Source organism: Oryzias melastigma, linkage group LG13 (genome assembly GCF_002922805.2).
Source record: "Oryzias melastigma strain HK-1 linkage group LG13, ASM292280v2, whole genome shotgun sequence".
NCBI lineage: Eukaryota > Metazoa > Chordata > Actinopteri > Beloniformes > Adrianichthyidae > Oryzias > Oryzias melastigma.
Genome location: NC_050524.1, coordinates 322,923 through 333,744, shown reverse-complemented (window position 1 = coordinate 333,744; position 10,822 = coordinate 322,923). Strand labels below are relative to the sequence as shown.

Here is a 10,822-nt window from a genome sequence, read left to right as displayed (position 1 = left end):
CCCGTTTCCTCCAGATCTTTGTTATGATCCGGTTTTCTCTACAGAATCAGAACAAATTATTTTCAGGTTCTAAATGAAACAAAATGGAGAAAAAAAATCCAAACGGTGACAAACGTCAGATCAAATATGTAATCAACACGTTTGCACTGAACTTTCAAAGGGTTTCCTACCATGAAAATTCTACTTTTGAGGTTTTAAAAGCATTTTTCTGTTCATTCCTCACTATAAAGAACTCCAAAGCGGTATTTTGATCCGTTTGTGCATTTAAGAGTAATCCTCTAAAAACCTGCTCTGTCTGCAGCAGCCCCTCCCATACCCACGAAAACGAGCGGTTGGAAATGTGCTGATGTAAGATCGATGCCAACGGCTCCCTCCAGGAAGAGTCTGTGCTGATAGCTCCGCCCCCAGACTAACACAACACTCAATTTCTCCACTGAGCTACTGATGATCAGCAGAAAAACGTTCACTTTAGATGCAGATTACCGTATATCTTCCAGTTGTCTCCTGTCTTCAATACATTCCAGCTCAAACAGGCGTTTGTTACTTTAGAGGCGGGGCTCTGTTAAGACACCCCCTCCCCCCAGTCCGTCACAGTCCTGCTGAAGCCGCGTGTATTTCTGTTGTGAAGGAGTTTAGTGATGGCCAGACCTACTAAAGGCAGATATGTCATGGTCCATCCATCTTTGGAAGTTTGGATTTTTTTGTGGGAGAAATACGGACATACTGCCATAGACTCTAGGATGACGTCATCAAATGGACGGCTCCACACGCAGCAGCAGGCGGAGCTTCAGGAATTGAGTCGTTTTACTTCCGGGTAGGAAAAAAGTCACTAATGCTTGGGTGTAACAAAGTGACGAGGCAGGGTAATAAATCTAAACAGACATTATGAAGGTGCAAACATTGAGCAGCATTACATTAGATGGAGTGCAGTAGTTACACAGTGCAATTGGATTACAAAAGGAGTTAGACACGAGAACTTTGAATTCTGGAGTTTTCTCTCTGCTTAACAGAATGGAGCGGACTGATCTAAATGACACCAGCTCAGACGAGTTTGGAAAGACAGAGGAGTAAAATCAATGCTATTAGATCTGGTCTTCTAACTCAAGTAGACCTTGGTTTTAATGAATTGATAGGATTGTATTTATCAGAGGAAACACTGGACAGTGTTGTTCTGGTTGATGCTGTGGCTCTTGGTCGAGTCTTCTCCCAGTTAAAGCCAACCGCCTGCCTTTAGACCCAATCCCCACATCACTTTTCAAACGTATTACGACTCCTTTGAGCCTGAGCTCCTAAACATAGTAAATTACTCTCTTCAGACTCTCTAGTGGTGGTGAGGCCTCTGCTGAAGAAGAGTAATTTAGACCACAATGTAAATAATTATCAACAGTATCCAACTTACCATTTTTAAGTAAAATGATTGAAAAAATAGTTTTAATACAATCAAACAAGTTTTTAAATAAAAATAGCATATTTGAACAGTATCAATCTGGTTTTAGGACAAACCACAGCACAGAGACAGCCCTGGTTAAAATAGTTACTGATATTAGATGTAACCTTGACTGTCAGAAACTCTCAGTCCTGGTACTACTGGATCTGACTGCAGCATTCGATACAGTAGATCACAATATTTTACTCTGTAGGCTGAGAGGTTTGGGCATCTCTGGTTCTGAAGTGGTTTTATTCCTATCTCACAGATCGTAGATGTTATGTAAGTATGGATACATGCTCTTCAAAGGTCTTTGACATCAACTGTGGGGTCCCCCAAGGCTCAAGTTTAGGTCCATTACTTTTTACTTTATATATGCTGCCACTTGGGGACATCATCAGGAGACATGGCGTCTGTGTTCACAGCTACGCTGATGATACACAACTTTACATTGGTGTGTCTCCTGATGATGAAGAGTCGGTCAACGTTCTTTTAAACTGTATTTTAGACATTAAGTCGTGGATGGCAGAGAACTTCTTACAGCTCAACCAGGACGAAACAGGTTTTAGTGATCGGTTCTGAAGACAAGAGAGAGTTTGTTTTATCTAAACTAAAAACCTTAAAACTTCTCAATGTGTGAGAAACCTGGGCGTGATTTTCGACTCTGAGTTGAATTTTATTCCACAAATTAAAAACATAACAAAAACAGGATTTTATCATCTTAAAAATATTACCAGACTCCGCCCATTCCTCTCTCTTTCCACACAGAGGTGCTGACGATGCTTTTGTTTCAAGTAGACTAGATTACTGTAATGCCCTGCTCTCTGGTCTTCCCAGAAAAAGGATATCAAACCTTCAGCTATTACAAAACTCAGCCGCACGCGTGCTGGCGAGGACCAGGGGGCGGGAACATATTTTTTAAAATCGCTGCATTGGCTCCCTGTGAAATTCAGAATTGATTTTTAAATTATTTTATTGGTTTATTAATGTTTTTACGGTATGAGCCCTCGAGGACCTCGAGGTCCTCTGGAACAGGCCTTTTGGTCATTCCTAAAGTTAGGACTGAAACATACGGCGAGGCCTCATTCAGTCATTATGGACCTCGCCTGTGGAACAGCCTCCCAGAATGCATCAGGGCTGTTCATGTTTTCAAAGGGAGGCTCAAGACCTTTTTAATCTGGTTTTTAGTTCAAATAGAAAGTTATTTTATATTTTGTTTTATGCTCTTATGTTTTATCTTCTCTTTATGCTTTTTACCTCCTATTTGCTCCAAAGTCACATGACCTGCATCATTGTGATGTCATATTCTTTTTGGAGGGAAATCCAAACTCACTGTGGTAAGGCTTTACTTTCCATCTTCAATATTTTAACAATTTCAATGTACAGATGTAGAGTAAAATAAATTATTGTCAACTGTGTTATCAGCATGTTCGTGTTAACTTGTTTTAGATATTAAAGTGACAAAAATATGGTTTATGTATATCAAAATATGAGTCCAGTCAGAGTTTGTGGCCACAGCTCTGAAGTCTGCAGTTACACTGAGCCCAAAAATGACTCAAATGTCGACGGTGTTCCTCATCTGCTGAAACACAGTCGACATTTTTGGAAGTTTTTTGTAACCATTTATGTTTAAAACGATTGACAGGCTGAATGAATTCTGTTTTAAATGCTAAACGGTGGATACTTGTATAGCGCTCTCTACCCTCCTGTGAAGGTCCATTCGACCTTCGAATGGACCTTCACAGGTTCACACGTTCACACACTGGTGGTGGCTCTGCTGCTGAACACCATCAACCTTCCACCAGAGGTTCAGTGTCTTGCCCAAGGACACTTCGACACACGGGCGGGCAAGGCGGGAAATGGGTGACGGGTTTGACTGCTGCTGGGAAACGGCGCCGTTACAGGGCTCGGCGTGATGCTGATCCTGAGAGAAGGGCTGTTATTTACAGAAACACAGACACGAGTGGCAGCTTGGAGAGATGAAGACAGTAAAAGATTTAACTGCGAGGGAGAAGAGAAGGAAAGGAACCTGTTGGAGAACGGCCCAAAGCCAGAGCAGAACAAAGTAGAAAGCGACAGAGAAGCAGCTCCTCCTCCAAGTCTAAGGTTGATCCACAGCCTCAGATGTTTCACAACAGATTTCACTATGAAGACTTGATGAAAGGACCAAAGGAACAGCTTTCTATTCTCATCATGCATCAAAAACATGATGAAATGACTTCTTCTAATTACTGATTGTTTTATAGTGAAACGGATTTGAACTTTTTGCATCATAACAGACAGACAATTATTGGGAGGAAAATAATCTAGGTTTTAAAAAAAGGAAGTACAAGACATATGCAGCCTATGTGGTCTAGGATTCATGTTCAATTTTTGCCAAATTTAGGGCTCTGTGAGTCGTTTAATGTTGTTTTTCATCAGTTCAACTGAATATCTCAACTCATTTATGAAATATGACCATTTTGTTCCTTAAAAAGTTCCCAGAGTCTCCGGTCCTGACAACTGTGTTACATGTGTTTTTTTGTCATAAATTTCTGAAAAGTTGAATAAAATGTAGTAAAAAAGGTTGTACAGATGTCTGGAGAGTGAAGTCTTATACTAAAAAATATAAACAACTCAAATTTAGCTTAATGTACTTTTATGATGGAAGAAAACCATCACCCTCCATGACAGTCTCCCATGAAATCCCATTTAAAAAGTTCCAAAGTCATGTTTTCAGATAAGATGGACAAATAAATTAAATATATTTTGTTACTGGACTCAAATGTGTAGTGTTTGTATGTGTTTGGCATTATACAAGGTTTGTCTGTAACACAGTTGACATTATAATGAATCTAATATTCATTTTCATTAAAATATTTTAAAATTCATTTGAGCTTAAGCATGCCAATTGATTAATTTTGAACATTTAGGTGTATAATATAGAACTTCATAATTTAATTGTCAAAAAAGAATATTGATATTTTGAGGTTTTGCTTGACTGGAAATCTACCCCTAATTATAGATTGACCCCAAAACTCCTGTATCAGTATACCGACGAGGGGCATCAGTCAACATTAGATCGATTAGGGAGGATCTAGAGGTGCGTTTAATGTCAGGATGGGTGGGGCTATTGATTAATTGAGTGAGATTTAAAGAGTCACAGACAGATTTCAAGTTTTTTGATTTTGGACTTAACCAGTCGAGGTTTAAGTCTCCTACTAACTCTAGTGAGCTCGAATTTCGACTGGCAATATGGTTATGCAGGTGAGAAAGAGCCTCACTGCTGGCAGAGGGAGGTCTGTAACGGCCCATGAGAGACTGATCTTTGAGAGCGATACATTCTAATTGTCTCGTAAGAGAGGATTGACACATGAAATGTATTCTTGATGTAGATGGATGCACCTCCACCTTTTTTTGAACGATCGCAACAAAAGATGTTATAACCTGCTATAGAGTTTACTTATGATGAAAATGTATACATCGAGATAATGAAGTTATCATTAGTTAGAGTTACTATTTGGAAAATGAAGTATATGAATCAGTTATAATACTTGTAGTTAAGAAATTATGATAATAGCTTATCATATATAACTATATCTCTCGCTCTATATATATGAAGTTATTATAAATATATGTTGATCATAATTATAAATTATAATAATTTAGCAATGATTCAAAATTAATACGAAGATTTCTGGATTATTTCCCAGAAATTATAGTAACTTCATTATCCAAATTATAACCAATGATAACTTCATAATCTTCAATGTCCATGAAGTTATTATAAATATATAGTTTATAATAATTTAAAATAAAGTGTCGTAATAATTTAGAATTAATATGATAATTTCTGGATTCATTTTCAGAAATATAATAATTATAAACATCCGTGCAGTGAATTTAAAGACCTTTTTTCACTAACTTTTAAATGTAAAATCCATCAGTCTCCTTAATAGATTTTTAGTTTTGTTTCGTTTTTTTTCGTCGGTACATTTGTGATCAGGCAGCTCCGCGGACGCCTCTGTTTACACCAATTACCCAGCATCCCCTTCGACTGGCCTTTTCTTCCATCTACGCGGAACAAGCACAGGTACGGCATGAATTCTCCCGAACTTCGACCAGAACCCATTCATGTGTAACCCATAACTGCCGGTTCGGTCCGGGCGGGTTCTGCTCTACTGTTTGGTGTATTTCTGAGCGCGTGGGGGGTTCGGATGGCGTAGATTCGGCGCGGATTGTCAACCCGTTTGCTGCTAACAGCGCGACTGTAAATGAGCCGATCCGGATCAGCACCGACTCTTCCTCCGGGGCAGAGTAGGAACTCGGTTCTGTTGGTCGGACAGGACCGGAGTCAGCGCCTTTGTCCACCCGCGTCCTGGAGGAAGGAGCAACAGGAGAAGGAGCTCCTCCGTCTGCGGGCTGAAGGAGCTCCGTCTGAAGGAGCTCCGTCTGAAGCAGCTCCTCCGTCTGCGGGCTGAAGCAGCTCCTCCGTCTGTGGGCTGAAGCAGCTCCTCCGTCTGCGGGGTGAAGGAGCTCCTCCGTCTGCGGGCTGAAGGAGCTGCTCCGTCTGTGGGCTGAAGGAGCTCCTCCGTCTGCGGGGTGAAGCAGCTCCGTCTGCGGGCTGAAGGAGCTCCTCCGTCTGCGGGGTGAAGCAGTTCCGGCTGAAGGAGCTCCTCCGTCTGCGGGCTGAAGGAGCTCCTCCGTCTGCGGGCTGAAGGAGCTCCTCCGTCTGCGGGCTGAAGGAGCAGCTCCATCTGCGGGCTGAAGGAGCTCCTCCGTCTGCGCTGGAGCAGCTGTGCTGATGTCTGACCGCCTGTCTTGTTTGTGTGCAGGTGAATCCACCTGAGGAAAACCACGATGCCTGGAAGGTGAGTTTCTATCTCCAGTTTGGGGTTCTGGTTGGTGGAGTTTCAGATGATCTCCTGCAGGTCAGCCTGGACTTCCTCTGACGGTTCCAAACCGTCAGTAGAATCTGGGCTGTAACGTCCTGGTGTGGCTGTGTGTCCGACAGACTGTGGAGTAAGGCCATCTTCACCGGCTACAAGCGCGGCCTGAGGAACCAGCGCGAGCACACGGCGCTGCTGAAGGTGGAGGGCTGCTACAGCCGTGACCAAGTGGACTTCTACCTGGGCAAACGCTGCGCCTACGTCTACAAGGCCAAAAAGTGGGTGTGGCTTCAGCGCTTGTGTGTTTGTGTGCCACTGTGCTGACCCTGTGACCTCTGCAGGAACACCGTCACGCCCGGCGGGAAGCCCAACAAGACCCGCGTGATTTGGGGCAAAGTGACCCGGGCTCACGGAAACAGCGGGATGGTCCGGGCCAAGTTCAGCAGCAACCTGCCAGCCAAAGCCATCGGACACCGGATCAGAGTGGTGGGTTTGAGCTGGAACCGTGGTTCTGCTGGGTCCAGAATGGCGCTGAGCTGTTGGCGCCTGTTTCTAGATTCTGTTCTGGAGAGCGTCCTTTCATGTTGGTGTAGAACGTAGATGTGGTCTCTGTTCTGATCAGACCCGTCAGAGGTTTAAATTCAGAGCAGCACATGGAACCAGTCTGATCCGGTCTGAGCTTTCTAGGGTCGGTTCTGGTCTCCCTGAGGATCCTGACCGGCAGAAGAGCCGGTAGACTGTAGCCTCCTCTGCGTGGCGGGGCGAGTGTTCCTCTACAACTGTCACTTCACATCGCTTCCCTGGAGGCGTGGCCTGTCCTGCCACCCCCCATGCCGTTACCATCTGAAACTGGAGCTGTCGGGCGCCGCGTCCTCCCACCGCGTCCTCCCGACGCGTCCTCCCACCGCGTCCTCCCGACGCGTCCTCCCACCGCGTCCTCCCCTCCCTCAGTCCTTGTAAATACGTTGTTCATAAATGTTTCTGGACTTTCTAAATGAAACTTTGAGCGTTTCATAACTGGTCGCCGGTGTTATCCGTGGAACTGACGTGCGTCAGCACACGGGCTCATCACCGTGAATGTAGAACAAAATGTCAGAACTTTTATTTTGAAAGCAGTGGAAAGGGTAACGCCCCCTCATGCTGCATTCACACCCAACGCGATTCATGCGTCAAACTTGCGTCGGTCGTCTCTCATTCGCTGCTCGCCGCCTGTTCTAAACCATGTTCGTGAGGTAGAAGACGAAGCCGTATGTGGGAGGAGCTAGCAGCTAATGTTTTTGTCCTGATGGCTACCTGTCTGTCTCATTTAGTTAATGGAAGACACGGATGATTTGAGAGATCAGCTTTGTTTACTGTGTAGAACTCCACTAAAACATCGTCATCACGTCTCCATGTTTGCGTTCATGACATCATTCAGAGATTCTCTGGGGGCGGAGTCTGTGTGGCAGCCTCTTCCACTGTGTTTCCGTGTCTCTGTGAAGGAGTCTGAAGGCTGTTCCACATTAACCTAAGAGGTTAAAAATCAAAAAATATTTGAGACACTTTTCATGATTGTCTGGATGAAAATAAAGCAAAGTTCAGGACAGCCTCCACGTCCGGCGGCGGCTCCGGCGGCGGGTGAATCGAACCCCGCTGGCCCCCTGCTGCAGGTGCAACAGACTGGCTACCTGTCCAGGTGTATCCCACCCTCACCAGCAGTAGTTGGGATGGGCCCCAGCAGCATGGAGCTTCAGGACAGAAACGCTCACATTGGATCTTCTACCTGGAAACATCACAGGGTCAAAGCGGAGTTCCTGATTGGCTGATGTGACGCGGTGACCTCGCCCAAGTTCAGATCATGTAAACTCTGCGCTTCTCGGATCACGTCTGTTGTGTTGACTTAACATTAAACACGGTCACCTCACGTCTGGTGTGAACGCCGCGCCGGTCACGTTTCATGGTGACTCCGCCCCTCACCTCAGAACAGCACTCGTTGCTTCTCGGGGTGACGCCCCCTTAGCCTCGTGTCTGGGGGGTGGGGTTCCCCTCAGACCCGGTCCAGTGTGGATCCTGCAGAACCATGTGGCCCAGCCAGCAGCTGCTTGTCTTTTCTTTTTGAAAGGCTCTTATTCTGAAGTGTCACTTCCTGTGTGCAGATGCTGTACCCGTCCCGGGTGTGACGAGGAGCGATCATCAGGATGTTTGTACAGAAATATGAAACTGATCAATAAACTGGTTGGGTCAAAGGTTTGTCTGTGTCTTTGTTCAGTCACGTGCACACTCGTGTGCGTGAAGGAGCTCCACAGGTCCGGTTCTGGCCCGTGTGCCGGTCACGGTTCTTCAGCGGGAACACTGAGGAGCTGGTTTAAAAAAAGATCCAGTTTGAAGTTCTGAAGTCTGAGGCGGACTGAAGAGAATCACTACTGCGGTTCCACAGAAGTTTGTCAGAACCGGAAGAGGAGCTTGCGTTGGACCTTCTTCACCAGGTGGAGTGTGAACAGACCAGGTGAGGTCATGTGATGCAGAAACCTGATGCACTCTGCATCAAGAGAGGTGGGGCGTCCTCTGAGGGTCGGGGAGGATGTGCACTTCCTCCTGGAGAGATTCTATTCCAGAGGAGGTCCAGATGGTGCTGATCCACTGCTGGTTCTGGACCACAGCGCTGGAGGCTGTAGTCCCAGAAACCATCCTGACAGTGGTCCAGCAAGGTCAGAGGTCAAAATGGAAAAGTAGAGACCAAACTGGATCCTGTGAGGTTCTGCTGAACCAGAACTACCCAGTTCTCTCAGGTGAAATGCAGTCATCAGACCAGTGACCTCTGACCTCTGCTCTGAATCAATAGTCCTCAGCTCTTCAGTCACAGGTCCAGATGACCCGGTTAGAACTTGTTCTGAGTGTTGGTCAACAGGAAGTCATTTGTTACCGGAAACAAAGATCAAGCGCACTGACGTCACTCCGTGACTCTAAATCCCATGATGCTTCGCGAACCCGCGGCTCTAACAGGGGGACAGGACCGCAGTCGCTCACGCGCCAACCCTTCCCGGACCCGCGGACAGGTGGGCTCAGCCGAGCGCGCGCGGACATCCGGACTCCCGCCCGCAGCATCACGAGCTTTTATTGTGAAGGGACAGCGGAGCGTACACGGTGTTCCGTGCAGCCGGGTGCGCGTGTGCGCATCTCCATTCACTTTCTCCTGCGCTGACCTGCTGTTGGAGGTCCAGAAGAACCGCCGGCGGGAGGTACCGACAGGACCCCAGCATCACCTGGACTTTGTAATCGGATTACTTTCCGCTGCGCTGCAGAGCTCTCCGTGGTTCCGCGGGCTTTGGACCGTTCGTTAGCGGTTCTGCAGGTCCTCATCCTCCGCCGGTTCTGAAGGCGGGTTCGGGTCAGAGGTCGCGTCTCCATGCAGTCTGACAGAAGATGAAACAGCATGACAGCGGACGGAGCGGGTCAGAGGTCAGCGAGCAGCAGGTGAGAGCAGCCCGCCGGTCACGTGACCGCAGCTTCGGCCAATCAGAGAGCAGTTCAGGAAATGAACCAGAAGCTGCAGGTTCTGAGCATCACTAACAGGAGGTTCTGGTTCTGGACGACCAGCAGCCTCACCTGTTTTTGATTTCTGATCAGTGATTGGCTTGAAGCTGTCTGGCTGTTTCAGAATAAAAGCCTTAGCAGACAGAACAAAGCTGCTCTCATAACACCTCTGTTTACATAAGGAAGCCCCGCCCCCTGATGCTGAGGATGAGAGCCTCCTGATTGGCTGAGGCCAAGTGAATGGAAGAGAGTGGGAGAGCATCACGAGGCAGGAATGTGAGCTCTGCACGTGCTCAGTGTCAGCTGCCCAGCTGTGTGTGTGGGTCTCTTGTTTCCATGGTAACCCAGTTTCAGCTGACTGCAAGGAGAGGGGGGGGGGGTTCAGTCCACCTCAGAGGATGAAAGTGAAAAGTTTCTGCTGGAATGGTGTGCAGGTAGTGTTGACTTTGTGTTGTTGTTGTTATTGTTATTGTTGTTGTTGTTGTGTTGAGTGTTTGTGTTGACTTTGTGTTGTTGTTGTTATTGTTATTGTTATTGTTGTTATTGTTGTTGTTGTTGTGTTGAGTTTGAGGTTTTTTTTTTGCTTCCTGCTTTGCTACAGTGCGGTCGTACGCTTCTTTGCTCCCTCTTCTGCTTTTAATGATTAATTTTAATTAATTTTTACATTTTTTTTAATCACACCAGCAATACCTTTTGAATACTTTTAAACCATCGGGTCAGATTTATTTTTCTTTTTTACTCTAAACAAAGGGATTTTTTCCTGCATTCCTCTTAAAACATTTTATCTTGAGCACTACGTGTACTTGGCCTTCACGCAGCTGAAGCCTGATATAACACAAGGATAACTAGCAGTAAGATGCCTTCCCTTTCCACAAAGGATTACCAAGACCTTCTGGAGAAGATCACAGCGCTGGAAACTAAGGTTCCCCACATAGAAGTGAACGTGGAGGTAAATGGACTTTATGGAAACAACACAACTTTGCCACTACCTCATCTCAGCAGAGAAGAGAGAGCT

At 46.0% G+C, this 10,822-nt stretch overlaps 2 protein-coding genes across 4 annotated transcripts in view; both read left to right on the top strand.

Moving 5' to 3' along the window:
* Positions 1–5,383: 5,383 nt before the first annotated feature.
* rpl35a (ribosomal protein L35a) lies at positions 5,384–8,523 on the top strand. 2 transcript variants are annotated; one of them, XM_024276932.2, is made up of 5 exons: positions 5,384–5,498; positions 6,241–6,276; positions 6,420–6,572; positions 6,636–6,780; positions 8,430–8,523. In XM_024276932.2, exons 2-5 carry the CDS (start codon positions 6,266–6,268, stop codon positions 8,451–8,453), a joined length of 333 nt encoding a protein of 110 aa, XP_024132700.1. In that variant the 5' UTR covers positions 5,384–5,498; positions 6,241–6,265; the 3' UTR covers positions 8,454–8,523. The 2 variants fall into 2 exon arrangements, with proteins under 2 accessions (XP_024132700.1, XP_024132699.1); XM_024276931.2 differs by having other exon boundaries at positions 5,419–5,498; positions 6,241–6,336.
* Positions 8,524–9,249: 726 nt separating this feature from the next.
* The window catches only part of abcc5 (ATP-binding cassette, sub-family C (CFTR/MRP), member 5), a 21,759-nt gene continuing 20,186 nt past the window's right edge, over positions 9,250–10,822 (top strand). Inside the window, exon 1 of one of the 2 annotated variants that reach the window (XM_024276880.2) lies at positions 9,250–9,747. In XM_024276880.2, the coding sequence (XP_024132648.1) occupies positions 9,697–9,747 (51 nt within the window). In that variant the 5' untranslated portion in view covers positions 9,250–9,696. Of the gene's footprint in view, positions 9,748–10,031; positions 10,242–10,822 lie in introns of those variants that run through there. The other variant, XM_024276881.2, reaches the window with a different exon arrangement.

Bases quoted from the DNA above. Each gene is read 5' to 3' on its own strand.
- rpl35a (XM_024276931.2), top strand. The intron at 6,573-6,635 runs GTGGGTGTGGCT...TGACCTCTGCAG, and splicing joins TACGTCTACAAGGCCAAAAA to GAACACCGTCACGCCCGGCG. The intron at 6,781-8,429 runs GTGGGTTTGAGC...TCCTGTGTGCAG, and splicing joins TCGGACACCGGATCAGAGTG to ATGCTGTACCCGTCCCGGGT.